The 17,832-nt window shown below is 40.9% G+C and overlaps 1 protein-coding gene across 1 annotated transcript; it reads right to left on the bottom strand.

Moving 5' to 3' along the window:
* Window positions 1-383: 383 nt before the first annotated feature.
* On the bottom strand, window positions 384-4,325 carry LOC117094808 (tetratricopeptide repeat protein 30B). The gene has a single exon (XM_033231032.1). The coding sequence runs from the start codon at window positions 4,147-4,149 to the stop codon at window positions 2,152-2,154; it is 1,998 nt and encodes a 665-aa protein (XP_033086923.1). The 5' UTR covers window positions 4,150-4,325; the 3' UTR covers window positions 384-2,151.
* Window positions 4,326-17,832: the final 13,507 nt, after the last annotated feature.

Raw genomic sequence — 17,832 nt, 5'->3', positions numbered from 1 at the left:
TGGTTCATAAGACTTTGTTGCTGCCAGCAGCAATCTGAATCTGCGTGAGTGCCTGTCTGAGAGCCAGGGTAAGGAAGGGGACAAATGGCATGGTTCACCTTTGTTTCTTAGTGGTGTGAGCAGTCAGGATTTCCTTATACATTACTAACCAGGAAATCCCAAATGCCCAGCAGCAAGGGGTTAAAAACCATTCAGAAAAGCTTTTTATGTTCTGAAAAGTTAAATTACACATACATGAAAACCACAAACACATAACACCTGGGTAAATTGTGGCCAAATAAAGACCAGGCTATTTGCAAAAGGGAATCTGGAAAACATTTGTTTTTGGGTGGTTAACATTAGTTACACTTTATGCTTTTTTTCCCCTACAGAAAATAGCATGGTTTAGAAGAAACAGGAAGAAAACAGAATTGTAATACGGCCATTGAAAACAAGATTTCAGTTCATTTACTTTCCAAATCTTAAGGGGCTACCAAGATTGACAGGGGCACAAAGCTACTGCAACAACACTTTTAGTACAGAAGTTGTTAAACAAAGAACATTTCCCAAACATTAAATGTGCTATGGGATGCAGTGAAGAGGTCAGTAAACATTGCTTGTCCTCCACATGTGACACTAAAGCATCAGTGGTAAATGATAGCAGCTCAGATAATTAAGATTTAAAATGCCATAAATTCGAAACCATTGAACTTCACAAAAAGCCAAATTTCCTGGTATAATACAATTTGAGCACAATTTGAGGTCATGCTACAAAGGAATTATGCTGAGCATGTTTTTATCAGTACCTATGTGGCTAAGTGGTTCCTTTTCCTTGAAGGAAAAAAATCATCTCATTATGGCAGAGGTTCCCTATCATTCAGAAGAAAGCTACTAGGTTGAGCTATGAGAAACTGCTAGTTTTGTAAGTCAAAAACTGTCAAAATCAACAACTTCATATGATTCAATCTAATACACTTGATTTTTCTAAGCCGGATCAAGTTAGGGTTGACAGTTACTTTTTGTGGAAAGAGAGGAGTAAGGAGTGGGAAATCAAATAGTAAAGCTCTTTTAAGGTTCCGAAAATAAAATGCCTGATCAGAATACATGTGGTTCCCAGTGGGAACTCTAAAAAACTCTTGGGAGTTCTGGACATGAAATGAACACTACAACTTAGAATTGACCTTTTTGGCCAGGCCTGGTGGCCAAGATTTTTCCTTATCCAAGAGACTACAACATGGAAACACTGTATACCCAGCATATCCTAAATTGCAAGCACAAAGGTAGGAATTAAGAACTGAGAGCTGGACCCAGTGATTTGCACCAGTAAGTCCCAGCTACTTGGGAAGCTGAAGTGGGAGTATGCTTAAGCCTAGGAGTTGGATACTAACCTGGGCAACAAACATAACAAAACCTCTGTCTCTTAAACCCCTGAGTTCTCAGGATACATCTGTTATTTGTCACAGAGATAAATATTTAAAAAGTTATCATGGAAAATAGTAACAGCGTATCTTGTTCATATATTTAAATTATTAAAGAGAACAAAAGAAAACAAGGGAAATTTGTTCTTTGATAATTGTTCATTGTGTCTACATTATAGCACCATAATTTTATTAAGGCTACAAAATTTTTTACTGACTTTTGCCCATTAAAAAAAAAAACCACTTATAACCTAAGGAATTTTGGTTAGATAAAGCATTATATCCATATTAAAAAACACTACCAAAATATCCTAAAGTCTACATAAAAAGTATGCATTACAAATTAATGAGTGTAAATTGTGAGACTAGAACACAAATCCCTGAAATGATTATTTAAAGACTACTCTTAACTATTACTGAGATAGTGCTTGGTCCCTGAATGAGGTAATCCTTGTGCAAAGGCCCCTGAAGAGAGATCAGAGCACAAGGTTACAGAGGACAGGAAACAAAGGTATTACAACTTCTGATAGAAACATTCTTCCTAAGTCTGAAATTTTTCATAACCCCTCGGGTAAAAGTTCTTAGAATGTTTCACTTTCTGGGAAATGTAACCGCAAAAGTTTTAGCTTATATTTTTATACTGCATAGTGTACAAAGTTCAACATGTAACAAATATAAAGATGCCAAAGGTTAAAATAAAGCAACGCAAATTTATAGAACAAAGCTATTTGATAAATGCCATTATCAGCTATTACTATATATTCCATCCTATAATCTCATAAATCAAAGCTTTTAACTGCCTAGACTCATATGTGACTGTATTCTTCCCAACATGCATTCTCTCTTCTTCCAGGGGTTGTTCAATAACAGCAGGTATGTTTCTGCCATGAAGTTCACAGTGTCCTAGAAACTGGACACATTCTTGAATAACACTGTCATGAATGACTATCATGTGTTTTGACATGTTTTCTAACAAGGACAGGAAGCATCTTTTGGCATAATACCAGGTATCTGTTACCAGCTTTTTATTATAAGGCTCCAAGCTTTTGATAACTCGAGAAATACCAAACTCATAGTTTCCTTTGGCACAATAAAGAGTTCCTATCACCAAATTCACAATGCAGAGATGGTACATTTTCCTGTTTGGGTCATCATAAGAGAGCTGCTCTTCCTCCTTTTCAATCTTCCTCATCAACTCCTCTGCTTCTTCATTTTGACTTGTCATAATATAGGAAACACAGAGATTAGCCAGTACAATAGCACTGACATTCAGGATGTTATCATAATGCTTCTTGACTATGGGTTCATAGAAACCAATGGCTTCTTTGTATTTGTTTTCCTGCATGAACAGAACATGAGCCACATTCAACTTCCACACATCATGGTCGTTACAGAATTCCACAGATTTGCGGAAGATCTTTTCCACCATTGGATAATTTTCAAGGTTCCAGTAGATTTTTGCCTGAGCCATCAACACGGGAATATACTTCTCCATGGTTTCATCATATTCATTCACTGCCTTTTTGATAGCTTCATCATCTCTATTGTGTCTTGCTTCCTGTACTTGTATGGTGAGTTTCCGGAGGACCTCAGTCAGCATCCCTGCTAGCCCATCAAGCTTAATGAAAGCCTCTTCAGGAGCTGTCTGGCAAGTGATCACGGCATCCAAGAAGTCATAGAGATAGGGTGTGAGGAACTTATAAATCAAATGGGCATTTTCTGCCAGGACATCTGCTGCCAGGTCAAAATACTCATATTTACAGTAGAGCAGCAACAGGTTGCCAAAAGTCTCTGGAGGAAAGGGATTCTGTTGGAGCAAAAACTGTAGCTTTTCAAACCCTTCTGTAGGCCTGGTATCCATGTTCATTAGTGCCTGGTTGTGTAGGGTCACAGGATCCAACTCTTCCTCTGCCCTGGGTGGCATGTCAGTGAGGGCTTCTTGAGCTGCCTCATAGTTTCTCAGTTGGTATTCTATGGCTGCCTTAAGGTTGAAGGCTTCCACCAGAGCAGTCTGATGCAGGACTAAGGTGCTGCCAACACTGCGAACATCAAAGCCCTCAGTGGTCATGCCCACACCTAGCTCAGGGTGCTGTCGGATGCCATGCTCAATAATCTCAGCGATATGCTTCAGGGCTGAGGCATACTGTCGGCTGCTGTAATAGGCCAAAGCCAGGTTGTAGGAAAGGTCAGGCTGGTAGCCCGAGGCCTGCAAGGCGGCAAAAAACTTGGAGCATGCAGCTTCATACTGTCCCTCCCTGTACAGCAAACAACCCAGGCTGACCTGGCCATCGGTCTCATTCTCGCCCCCACTTTCTTCTCCCTCTTCCCCACTCAGCAGCTGCTCCACCAGGCTCCTGGACCCTGGCAGATCGCCCTCGCTGTACTTGATGGCAGCTTGCAGGCGGAGGACCCGGTTGTGGTAGGCCGGGTTATCCAGGAGAAGAAAGGCGACCCGGGTGGCCTCCGGATAAAGGCAGGCCTTGTACAGGGCCTGGGCCTGGTACAGGCGGTACTGCTCCAGTTCCGGGTGCAGCTGGCCCAGCTGCTCATAGCACTCGGCCGCCAGCGCGAACTCCTGCAGGCGGTAGTAGCAGTAGCCTAGCAGCGACAGGCCTGCGCGTGTCCTAGGGCTCCGCTGCGGCTCTCGGCCCAGCAGCTGCACCGCCTCAGCGTAGCGGGCATCGCGGATGAGCCGGTACACAACCGCGGTGAACTCCCCGTCGGGGATGTGCGCGCCGCTCAGACCCGCCATAACCGCCACGGCTGTTATGCGTGCGGTTACCACGGCAACAGGGCAACCGGAAGCGGAAGACTGCCGGTTTCCTTGTCGCAAGAAATCTGTTAGGAATAAAAAGGGACCATTCTCGTCAGTCTCTCAATTTTGGTTTGATCTTCAAATACTGTGGACTGCGGAGTGGCGGACAGGAGGGAAAAGGCTACTCCTCCGGGCCGTTCAGAGACTGAATCTCCTCGTCCCTGCCTGCACCGTTCCAGTGGTGCCGCGGCGCGGAACGTAGCCGCGCTGCATGCTGGGAGGCGTAGTCCCGGCTGTACCTACCCGACCCGCGGCGGGTGGGGATGCAGGGTGACCCTCCTTCCCTGCCCGCTAAAGATGAGGGGCGCTCACTGTGTCTGTTATGGCACCTTGGTCTCTGGCGCGGCGGAGAAAGGTTTCCGGCCCCATGTTCCTGGCGATTTTGAGCCTTGTACACGGTGTGGTCGATACTAATGCTGGCTTTTGGTTTAGTTTTAGTAAAAGGACCAGGATGGCAAAAGGCGAGTTATCTCTTGGAATTCCCCTGGAATTAGAGCAGGTTCTTTTTACGCTACCCCGAGGGCACACTTTGTAAGAATAGAATAGAGTGGCGAGCAGGAATCCTTAATTTGGTGGTTTCCAGATGTTAATGAGGAAAAAGGACTGTGAATCTTTTTTTTTTTTTTTTTTTTTTTTTGAGACGGAGTCTTGCTCTGTCGCCCAGGCTGGAGTACAGTGGCGCGATCTCAGCTCACTGCAAGCTCCACCTCCCGGGTTCACGCCATTCTCCTGCCTCAGCCTCCCAAGTAGCTGGGACTACAGGCGCCCGCCACCACGCCCGGCTAATTTTTTTTGTTTGTTTGTTTGTTTTTTTGCATTTTTAGTAGAGACGGGGTTTCACCGTGTTAGCCAGGATGGTCTCGATCTCCTGACCTCGTGATCCACCCGCCTCGGCCTCCCCAAGTGCTAGGATTACAGGCGTGAGCCACTGCGCCCAGCCAGGACTGTGAATCTTGATTGGTACTGGAAGAGGTTCGGTTTTAGCTCGAAGTATCTCCCGCTCTTTTTTTCCCATAACAAATATTACTGAGTATATATTGGCGTTTACCCTTGGCCATCCCCATTGCGCTGGAGTTCCAGCTTTCACTACTAAGTAGAAAAGTTGGAGAAATACATGACTTCAGTCTTTTCCAAGAGGGAAAATCGAAGACATTAAAATGTGGTCCTTTCCCTATGCATTTTTACTCTTCTCTCTTAACTACTAGATTAGTGTGCCAGCGACGTGTGGGTGTGTGAGAGACACACATGCTCAGTTTGTACTTGTCAGCCTTCTAGGGATTTTGGATATTGAGCTAATAAATATGGATTTTCTTCTGTTAAAATAAAAAAAAATTGCCTACACTTTAATTTTTTTCCAGATTCTTAGTTTGAAGATTTCTATGCAGGTTTGCTAGACTGTACAAGATAACATTCTGGGTTTTCTTTCATTCTTCATTATGTATTTGGAATAGATTCTGTAGATTCCATGTTGTTATCCTGGGGCTATTTTTGTATAATGTCTTTTCAATTTATTAGTGCCCATGATGGGGCTGTGAAAAACTAGGGGCTTAATTATTCCATAAAATTATATATAATCACTAATTTAAAAAATACCCCTAGATTAAACTGACCTGGAGACTATAGACTTTAAGGGAGAATGTAATTTTTCAATCAAGAATTAGGGATGTAGACAAGATAGCAACATATGAATTTGGCTTATCCCAGTGAGGTACTTGTAAATAGTGTAGTTTTCAAGGTAACAATAATAGTTGTAATTAATTAACATCTATCATATGGTGGCCTGGGACAGGGCATTGTCTTTTGTAGTCTTCCATGATGTTCATCGGCCTCACTACCACCCAAGATAGACAGTCCAAGTCAGAATATGTCTTTGCTATGTAGTTGAATACTTCAATGCAGGTACCTTACTGCCTCTTCAACAGTATTGCTGTTCATAAATATTTTCTACATACAAATTTTGGAGCCAACACCAACCATATTGCATGACATTCTATTAGGCCACCTATATATATTATTTCTAATCATAATAACCACCCTGTATTCTGCATATTACTGATGAAGAACATGTCAATCAGAAAGATTAGGTAAGTTGCCTGAGATGACATAGCAGATAAGAAGCAGCTGAATCATGAAATTCCAAAGCTAAGTTCAACAGGTAATAGTCACTGATGAATTAACTCTATCTGTCATGTATGTGCCCAGTTATAGGGGAATATTAGTGTCTTGCTTTTTTATGTTGTTATTTTCCTATCAAAGCAACAGCCATCTTGATTTGGCCAGTGGAAATTTGAACTTCTTGGCCTAAGTTGTAACTGTGAGCAAGTATTAGAAAGTGATTAGTTGAGAGTGGTCACCTGTTATACGTAAAAAGGAACTTCAGTAGATGTCTGAATGCTATACCATAAAGCAACTGACTTTGTGTACTCATATATTCTTCTCTCTTGCTGAGAAGTTTGCCACAGTTCTGTCCCAGATGAGAACAGACAAGGAACCTCGTACTGCATCAATACCAAGAAAGGGACAAAAGTGCACTCATTTTAGAGAGGTTGAGTGTAGCTCTGGACCATGCAAAAACACCAGTGAAAGCAGTTGAGAAAGGCTTCTGTAACCCTATTTCAAGGCTTCTTTCTACCCAATTTCAGCTACAGCCTTATCCAATTTTCAACCCAGAACTGTTTGTAGATTGAAAGATGCTGGCTAGTGCTGCTCAATATTCAAGGAGTAGGGGGTATTCTGCTTACTACCTGCCCGATTGACACTTGTCCTTGGAAACAATATCCAAAAGACTTGATATTTAAAAATTCTGGGGCCGGCCACTGTGGCTCACGCCTGTAATCCCAGAGCTTTGGGAGGCCAAGGTGGGAGGATTGCTTGAGGCCAGGGATTCAAGACCAGCCTGAGTAACATAGGAAGACCTCATCCCTGAAAAAAAAAAAAAGGCCAGGCATGGTAGTATGTACCTATAGTCCCAGCCAGCTACTCAGGAAAGAAGTGGAAGAATTGCTTGAGCCCAAAAGCTTGAGGTTGTGGTGAGCTGTGATCATACCACTGCACTCCAGCCTGTGTAACAGAATGAGACTCTGACTCTAAAACAACAACAAAAAAATTCTTATATATTGAGCTGTTACCTTAAGTAACAATCAATTAAGGTAAGAAGACAGAACACAAAAATGGGAAATTGTCTTTCCTATCTTTCACCTTTATTTTGCAGTTGTATTTGCATCATGAACGCATTCACCTTCAAATGGCTTCTTGAAAATATATGAAAAGTAAAAGAACTATATTTTCTCCTCCAAATTTCTGACATCCCTGCAGAAATCAGTTGGGGTTCTCCTCTTTGTGTGGGTACCTGTGAGCATGGCAGCTGGAGTGGGCAGGAGGGGGGCCGTGCTGTGTCTCTTCCTGCTTACTTCACGTGAGGCTGCTCCTTAAGCCTACCTTGAAAAAAGCCGGACATTTGGCTTAGACAGATGGAGGCAGGGTGATTTTCAAAATGAAATGAATACACAGATCACACTGTGAAATTGGCATGACCATTGCTGCTGCTGTGATAGACTGACTTTTATTTGGTCTCGGATAGGCATATGGGGAATGGATCCGTTTTTTGGGTAGTAGAGGAAGGAAAGGAGGCCCTTTAATTAATGATAGAAATTCTGGAAAGCAATAAACAGGAATATCATAAAGTATCTTTTTTGTTTGCAACAGAATCTTGAAAAGCTGGAACATATATCAAAAAATAAGTCTATAATACCACTCCCAGCAGTAAGAAAGCATTTGGTGTTTACAAAAAAATGATTTAGTGCCTTATTGAAAGGAATTTAGCTTTTAGGAAATGGTTTAGGACTCACAGTGGATTTTGCTGAATAAGCAGAGGCATGCTCACCATGTGGAAGAATTCCATTTAGGCAAAATGTTTAGGAGCAAAAAGCATGATGTTTGGTTCCTAACGCTTTTGTGTTTTTGCCTGCCAAAATATGAGATAATCAAATTGCGTGTATATTCTATTTGGCAGTCTCTTTTAAAACTACTTGGAAGTGATTGTTTCATGAAAATAACTACTTCTTGTTGATAAACATTGTTTATTTATGACTATTTCAACCACAACTGTGATCAGACATCTTCCTTAATAAAGGAAGACTTTCTGCAAAATCACTTTCTACTTGTTATTTCTGTCTCCCATTCATTCCAGGGCATTTTCTTTAGGCTGTCCAGTTATGGGATTAACTTTTTTCTCTGGTAGTTCCATTTCTATTAATATTTTAAATAGTAATGTATTTTCTTCTTAAATATGCCTTGCTTTTGATGAAACAGTTTTTACTTCTGGGTTTATGGTATTGCTATGGTTTGGATGTGGTTTGTTCCCACCAAATCTCACAATTTGATTACCAGCATGGTGGTGTTGGAAGATGTTTGGGTCATGGGGGTGGATCCCTCATGAATGGCTTGGTGTCATTCCCGTAGTAGTGAGAGTTATTGCTCTCATGAGACTGGATTAGTTCTCGTGGAAATGGATTAGTTCTCATGAGAGTGGGTTGTTATAAGGCAAGTTGCCCTTGGGTTTTGCCCCTTTGCACATGTCCACTTCCTCTTCGACCTTCTGCCATGTTATGATGCTGCACAAACAACCCCACCAGAAGCTGAGCAGATGCTGGCACCATGCTTCTTTTACTTCCCAGCCTGCAGAACAATCAACTAAATAAACCTCTTTTTTTTGTAAATTACCCAGCCTTGGGTATTTATTCAATTACAGTAACACAAAATGGACCAACACAGAAAATTGGTACCGAGGAGTGGGATTTGCTCTGTGAATACCTGAAAATGTGAAATCTGCTTTACAATTATGTAGTGGGCAATGGTTGAAAGAATTTGGAGGAGGAGCAGGCTAGAAAGAGACTGTATTGCAGTGAACAGAGCATTAAGGGCAGTTCTGGTGAGGGATTAGAAAAAAACAAAAAGATGAGGGAAAGTTTGGAACTTTTTTGAGATTGTTTAAGTAATTGTGACCAAAATGCTGATAGAAATATGGACAGTAAAGCCATGCTGATGAGGTCTCAGATGGAAATGAAGAATATCTTCTTGAAAATTGAGGTAAGGCCCATTCTTGTTACACAGTTGCAAAGAAATTGGCTGTAGTAAGTCTATTCCCTAGGGATTTATGGAAGGTAGCATTTAAGAGTGATGAACTTGTGTATCTGGTGGAAGAACTTTCTAAGCAACAAAACACTCAAGAAGTGATGTGGTTACTTTTAATAGCTCATGCTTAGTTATGGCACAGCAAAGTAATAATCTAAAGGCAGAATTTATAATTAAAAGGGAAGCAGAATGTAAACATTTGAAAAATGTTCAGCCAAACCATGTGAAATGAAAGAGTGTTTTCAGGAGAACAATTCAAGGGTACTGTCAAGAGACTACTTGCTAAAAAGATTAGTATGCATATAAGGGAGTCAAGTGCTGTGCATCAGGACATTGGGAGAAAGGCCCAGAGGCCTAAGCGGGCAGAATGGTTTTGAGGAACAAACCTGGGTGTTTTCTGTGAAATTGCTGCCCAGGGCCACTTCAGGCTGCTGCTCTTGCATCCTGGTGACTTAAGCAGTTTCCAGGTGTTCCTTGTGCTGCCACTCCAGAGATCCCAAACTGTAAGCTTTGGCATCATCTATATCCAAATGCTGCTAATTTTGTAGACATGCAGAATACAAGAGTGGTGGAGGTATATAGCAGCTCCCACCTAGATTTCAGAAGATGTATCAGAAAGCCTGGAAGCCCAGGCAGACTTGTCAAAGGGGCAGAGCCACTGCAGAGAGCCTCTACTAAAGCAATGCTGAGCAGAAATGTATAATCAAAGCAGCCATAGAGAGTCCCTACCAGAGAAGTAGGAGTTGAGGGAGTGGGGCTACCTTTGGGACCCTGAGACTGTAGAGCCATTGACAATGTGCAATGCCTGCCTGGAAAAGTTATGGGCATTTGACTCCAACTGTGAGAACAGCCACGTGTGCTACACCCAGTGAAGCAAGTAGGGCAGGGCTGCCCAAGGCTTTGGGAGCCCACCCCTCACATCAGTGTGCCCAGGAGATGGCACATGGTGTGAAAGATTATGCAGGAGCCTTAAGATTTAATGTCTGCCCTGCTGGGTTTCAGATTTGCATGGCGTCTGTCATTTCTTTCTTTTGGCCTATATCTCCCTTTTCAAGTGGGGATGTTTACCAAATGTCTGTCCCACCATTGCATCTTGAAAATAAATAAGTTATTTTTAATTTTACAAGCTTACAGCTAGAAGCAACTTGCTATGAGTCTTAGATGAGACTTTGGACTTTCAAGTTGTTGCTGGAACAAGTTAAGATTTTTGAGACTATTGGAATGGAATGATTGTATTTTATATATAAGAAGCACATGATTTTTTTGAGGCTAGAGGCAGAATGCTATGTTTGCATATGGTTCATCCCCATCAAAACTCATGTTGAAATGTTATTGTCAGTGCCACAGTATAGGGAGATGGAGCCTAGGGGAGCTGTTTGGGTCATGGGAGTGGATCCGTTATGAATGACTTGGTGCTGTTCTCACAGTAGTGAGCTCTTGCGCTCATGAGACTGGATTAGTTCTCGTGGAAATGGATTAGTTCCCATGAGAGTGGGTTGTTATAAATCAAGATACCCTTGGGTTTTGCCCCTTTGCACATGTCTGCTTCCCCTTTGACCTTCTGCCATGTTATGATGTAGCACAAAAGCCCTCATCAGAAGCCAAACTGATGCTGGTGCCATGCTTCTTGTACTTCCCATCCTGCAGAACCATGAGCTAAATAAATCTTTTTTTACAAATTATCCAGTCTGATGTATTCTGCTATAGCAACACAAAATGGACGAAAACAGGTGTTATTATCCCAATTAATTTATTAGGTAGAACACAATCACATGATTCATACAAAGGAATTAGCAGAGAAGACACAGCTTTGGGTACTACCACTGAAAAATGTATTCCTCAGAGTTGGAGTGTGCTGTGGGATACACTAATGGGGATGTTACCCAAATTATTTTAGCATGTTTCACTGCTTTCACTTCCAAGAGGTAAGCGACATTGAAGTATCATGTCTTTCCTCCAGACTGGAACCTTTCATGGTCAGAGATATCCTGTTAATGCCTGTTTTTATTTCTGCAATAAAGCCATGAAAATAATAAATTGGATAGGAAGAGTCTTTGAGGCCAGTGGTCAAAAGATAAGATTTCCAAAAGAAAAATGTCATCAGCTTGTAGGAACACATGTTCTGGCTTGCAAAGCCTTCAAACTATTTTTTCCATGGCATCAGACAACCTTTGATGGCCAGCCGTCCAGTTGTCTGAAATGACACAAATTTTCATTTGACTGTTGCCTAATATTTTATAGGCCTGGTCGGATTTATCTTTAAGTCCTGAGCAGTGACAATGTGCAAAATTGTCCTATTGGATTATGCTTTAAATTTTCTTGCTAAGATTAATGCAGTATATACAATTAACTTTCCTTAGACCACACCAGCCTTATGAATAATTAAGAACTGGATGACAATTGCCATGGTATTTGAGCAGCAACCTAACTACTGCACTTGTTTTTTGAGGCTTTTTCTGTGGAGAGTTATGGAACACATTTGCTGGGTTGTGTTAGTCCGTTCTTGCTCTCATGGCTAGAGTGGGAGCAAGAGAGAGAGGCAAAAAATGCCACATACTTTTAAACAACCAGATCTTGCAGGAACTCAGAGACCAACCTAGAAAACAAGCCTGGCCTTTAAGCCTACTGACATCTTACTCCCTACATTCAATAACTCAAGTCCTAACAATTCTGCCTGTGAACTAACTCAACTCTGTATACTTCTCTCCAGTCTCTACCACCACTGCTCTGGTTTCTGCCACCACCATCTCTCTCTTGGATATGGCAGTAAGCCTTCTTGCAGAATAAATGGTTTCCCCTCATCTCTTCCTGGAATGCTTCCAAAGATTACGAGGTACTTTATCTCCCTTCTTTGTTCAGGATTTTACTTTGGGGACCTCATTAAGCCTTTAAATGCACTTTACCGTTTCTCCCAGGAAATCATGGGATCCTTGTACAAAATAGGCCTCCCAGTGGTTTGTCTTTCTGTGCTAGTGTTTCTGTCTCAGGTGTGGAGTGCTGTTGCTCTCACCCCAATGACTCTGGCATCCTGAGTATATAGGAATGTTTTAGGACTGAGACTTCAAACGGTTTTGGAAGAAATGGTCTCTCTAAGTGGTATTAGAAGTTGAGGGTGATATAGAGAACTTAAATTGATTTAGTCACTTTTTTTTTTTTTTTTTTTTTTAAGATGGAGTCTCACTGTGTCACCCAGACTGGAGTGTAGTGGTGCGATCTCAACTCACTGCAACCTCCACCTCCTGGGTTTGAGCAATTCTCGTGCCTCAGCCTCCCTAGTAACTGGGATTACAGGCATGCACCACCAGCCCGACTAATTTTTGTCTGTTTAATAGAGATGGGGTTTCACCATATTGGCCAGGCTAGTCTCAAACTCCTGACCTCAAGTGATCTGCCCACCTTGGCCTCCCAGAGTGCTGGGATTACAGATGTGAGTCACCACACCTGGCTGTGACTTTCTTCTAGTGAAGAATTTAATAACATTATTTTGCTTTATAAGCACATCAAGTACTTTTCTTACCTCTGGATCTCTATGCCATTGGAGGACTTTTTAGAGATGGTGATATGGTTTGGCTGTGTCCCCACCCAAATCTCATCTTGAATTCTAACCCTGATAATCCCCACATGTCATGGGAGGGACCTGATGGGAGGTAATTGAATCATGGGGGCAATTTTCCCCATGCTGTTCTCATGATAGTGAGTTCTCACTAGCTCTGATGGTTTTGTAAGTGTCCACATTTCCCCTGCTGCATTCTCCCTCCTCTGCCCTATGGAGAGGTGCCTTCCACCATGCTTATAAGAAACCTGAGGCCTCCCCAGCCATGCAGCGCTTTGAGTCAATTAAACCTCTTTCCTTTATAAATTACCCAGTCTCAGGTATTTCTTCATAGCAACATGGGAACAAACTAATACCGTTTTGTCTTTCTCTGGCCTCAGCAAATGAAACCATGAAGACCTTTCCTTCCATTTGTAAAGAACCTATATTAAAAAACAAACAAACAAACAAAGAAATAAACAAAAAATTTATCAAGACATGAAAATGTACTCAGGTAGCATAGTGTGTTTGAAAGATGCCAATTCAATATAAAATCATCTGAAGTGAGATCCCTGTTCTGCCATCAACAACAGTGTAGCTCTGAAAAAGTTCTTAACCTCATTGAAACACAGTTTTCTTATTGGTAAAATAGGAACAAAAAATGTCTATGTAAATTTATTACAAGAGTTCAAGATAGTACAAAGCATCTGGCCTAGAGCAGATACAGAATGCATTTTAACTATTAGTGTTACATAAATGGAGCTATTGTGGTTCCTTGGGATTCTTATTAGACTATTTTAGGCTTAAACGACTATGGGCCAAAATTATTAAGTTAAACCTCTGCCATCCAGGAGCAGATGTTCTCCTTCCACTTGATGTTACATTCCTAAGAATGTCTGATAGGGCCGGGCGCAGTGGCTCATGCCTATAATCCCAGCACTTTGGGAGGCCGAGATGGGCAGATCACAAGGTTAAGAGATCGAGACTATCTTGGCCAACCAACACAGTGAAACCCCATCTCTACTAAAAATACAAAAATTAGCTGGATGTAGTGGCATACGCCTGTAGTCCCAGCTACTAGGGAAGCTGTGGCAGGAGAATTGCTTGAACCCAGGAGGTGGAGGTTGCAGTGAGCCGAGATCGCGCCACTGCACTCCAGCCAGGCAACAGAACTAGACTCCATCTCAAAAAAAAAAAAAAAAGAAAAAGTCTGATAAACTCTAGAATGTGGAAGGGCAAATATCTGGCAGAAAGTAGTATGTTTATTAAACCTGCTTCTCTCTGAGAAATGAAAGTTTCAAGTTGAATAGTTTATTTTGTTCATTAAACAAATTAGTAAGTGATTACTCCACTCAAGGCGTTGTGAAGGATCCAGAACTTTCAAGAAATTTACAGCTCAGAGGAGATACTACAGGTATATTAAAAAAAAAATTGCAATCGAGGCAATGTGGACAGTGCCGTAAACACTGTCACATACAACATGACACAGAGGTTCAGAGTTATAGAAAAAGAAAAAAACCCTGGTCTGGCTAGAGCAGCAGTTTGCGACCGTATCAGATACCTTGCCCCTTCTTTTAAAACAAATATTTTCTAAGGCCCTCTTTACTATTTTGAAATGAAATTCATATGTAATATATAATATTCTACACATATACTTTCTTTTTCTTCTTTTTCTTTTTTAAATCTCTAGTGCATAAACTGATTAATCATAATCTTTAGTCATTGACACACTTTCGTTAGTGGTCCATGCATAGCTCTCTCCTAGTCTTCTCTTCGTTTAGTTTTAATAATGTAATAATCAGCAGTGAAGCCATCACCCAGCATAAAAGGCAAGATCTTTACTATGACCTACATTTGACTCTGGAGATACCTCCCAAACCATCCTCCATCTCTCTTATCCTAGGTAACCATCACCCTAAATCTGTTGTTTTCATTGTCTTGCTTCCCTTTTTATATCATTTCATTGTATCTATATGAATTTCTTGGACATATTTTTATTTTAGTTGTTTTAGCTTTATGAAAAGGGTTCACATGGCATATACCCTTTTAATGTTATTCATCCATATTATTGCATATGTCATTGTGGAGATTCACTGGTTTCAACAACCATATTATGTACCATTGTGTGAATTTGGCATGGTTTACTTGCCCACTCTCCTGTTGATGGGCGTTTTGATTGTTTCTGAGTTTTTACTGTTTTGAAAAGTGCAGCTATGTGCATTTTTGTATACGCCTCTTTGTGTACACATCCAAGAGTTTTTCTTATATATATACCCAGAAGTGGAATTGTGTCAGCAGAGTATTTAAATGTTTAATGTTATCACATAAAGCCAAACTGTTTTCCACAATTGTTGCCCTAATTTACCTTCCCACTTACAGTGTATAAAATATTCTGTAAATATACATCCTCTTTAATACCTGCTATTGTCAGAATTTATGTTTATTGGCCATATAGACTTTCTCTTTTGTAAAGATCTTGTTCTTGTCTTTTGCTCACTTTTCTGTTGGATTGTTAGTGCTTTTCTTATTGATTTGTAAGCGTTCTTTGTATAATCATTAGACTAGTTCTGTATCAGCTATGTGAATTGCAAACATCTGGTTTGTAACTTTTCACTTATATTTAGAGTACTTAATTTTATTAGTCTTTTATAGTAAATAATTTTTATGTATTGTTTTAAAAACATTTTCTTTATGTCTAAATTATATTCTTTTTTTACAGTTTTGTTTCTGCCTTTACATTTTTAACACATCTGTACTTGAGTTTTCTATATGATGTGAGGTTGAGATTCATTTTAATTTTTTTTCCAAATAACCTTTTTTTCTCGGATCCATTTATTGAACAGTCTCTTAGTCTACCTCAATTTAACATACCACCTCTGTCAAATACGAAGTTCCCTATAAGCATAGGTCTGTTTCTAGGCTGTCTCTTCTATTCCACTGATACATTTTATCAAGTTCTGGAACAATGCCACATTGTCTTAATCTCCATAGGGCCCATCATAAATCCTAGTATCTGGTGGGATGGATACCATCTCTGTACTTTCCTTTTTCAGAGGTAAATTGTTGTGGCTATTCTTGGTTCTTACTTTCCTTACATGGCTAATTTTAAAAACCAACATAATGCCCCTACTATAATATGATTAATAAATAAAAGTAAAATGATTTATAGTAAAATAGTATGTAGTTTAACGTTGATAATGCTAGGTCATGACAGCAGCAGAAAAACATTTCCACAAATATTTCAAATGCCCCCTAAGAGTATTGCAGCTCCCACTGAGAACTGTCAGCATAGAGAACCGAGGGACACTGTAGAGAAGAGAGCACTATCACTTGAGCCTTAAAGGGTGGGTGGAATTTGTAGGAAGTTCATCCTGATGAAGTTGTAAAATTTTTTTTTTTTTGTAGATGGGGTTTCATTCTTGTCACCTAGGCTGGAGTGCAGTGGCATGATCTCGGCTCACTGCAACCTCCACCTCCTGGTGTTCAAGTGATTTTCCTGCCTCAGCCTCCTGAGTAACTGGGATTACAGGTGCCCACCACCGCACCTGGCTAATTTTTTGTATTTTTAGTAGAGATGGGGTTTCGCCATGTTGGGCTGGCTGGTCTCGAACTCCTGACCTCAGGTGATCCGCCCGCCTCAGCCTCCCAAAGTGCTGAGACTACAGGCCTGAGCCACTGTGCCCAGCCCTTTTTATTTTTCAGTTTTTTGTTTGTGGGGAGCTGGTGCAGACCAAGCCATGTTAATACCTATAACACAACCCCTTAGACTAGTGTAGTCCAACACACAGCTCACCCACCTGCTTTCTTTTGGGCAAACCATCTAGAGACTAAATTAAGTTCTGAGAACATAAACCAATAAACCAAAGCTATAAATCCATCTTTAATAAAAATGAAACAGGTTCTCTACATTCACTTTAAGGTAACTTTATTAAGTACCTTTACATTGTATTTTATTAAGCACGTTTGTAATAACTTTTTTTTTTCCAATTGACAAGTATTTCCTATTGTTTCATTTTGCCTCTGTGAACAGTTTAGATCTTTTAAAAAGTAAAATTTGGACATTTTAAAAGCATGGTTGTGATTGCTTGATAAAGCCAAGTACTAGGAAAGTGGGGAGAGGGCCCCAACTTCATTATATGATGACTCAGCCGGCCTAGTGGAAAATTTTATTCTTTCTTAGGTGGTAGTCTCCAGGCTGCCCTTCACTCTGTTGATTCCATGGGTAGGTGCTGGGAGGAAGGGAGCTATTCATTTGTCCATCTAGTAATTAGTTTCTCTATAAATCTAAATGTCTCACTACAATTCCCTTTAGATAGAATAGCAAGATAGAATAGCTAGCTTTTTAGACAATCAGTAAGACAAGGAGGGTATTAGGACCTTCTTGAAGGTCTCATAGCTATTTCTGATGTTGGAGGAGGATGTTCACATTACATGTTACATAGTGTAAAAAACCACATCACTGATGTAAGCTTGTAAAAGGCTTTGAGCCTGATTCTAAATACAGTACCTCTGAAAATTTGCAACTTTTTTTTTTTTTTTTTTTTTGAGACGGAGTCTCGCTTAGTCGCCCAGGCTGGAGTGCAATGGCGCAATCTCGGCTCACTGCAAGCTCCACCTCCCAGGTTCGCGCCATTCTCCTGGCTCAGCCTCCCAAGTAGCTGCGACTACAGGCGCCCCCCACCAGGCCCGGCTAATTTTTTGCATTTTTAGTAGAGACGGGGTTTCACCGTGTTAGCCAGGATGGTCTCAATCTCCTGACCTCGTGATCCGCCTGTCTCGGCCTCCCAAAGTGCTGGGATTACAGGCTTGAGCCACCGCTCCCGGCCTGCAGTGTTATTTAAACCAGATATTTTCTGTACCCAAGTCATGCTCTCCTATGATATTTAAATTAAGATTTTTTATTGCTAACATATTCCAGCATTCCTCCACCATAGCGTTGCCAGATTTTGCAAATG

Source organism: Trachypithecus francoisi, unplaced genomic scaffold (assembly GCF_009764315.1).
Source record: "Trachypithecus francoisi isolate TF-2019V2 unplaced genomic scaffold, Tfra_2.0 Lachesis_group13, whole genome shotgun sequence".
NCBI lineage: Eukaryota > Metazoa > Chordata > Mammalia > Primates > Cercopithecidae > Trachypithecus > Trachypithecus francoisi.
This window is presented reverse-complemented; position numbering and strand designations above follow the sequence as displayed.

Bases quoted from the DNA above. Each gene is read 5' to 3' on its own strand.
- LOC117094808 (XM_033231032.1), bottom strand. From the start codon at position 4,149: ATGGCGGGTCTGAGCGGCGCGCACATCCCCGACGGGGAGTTCACCGCG.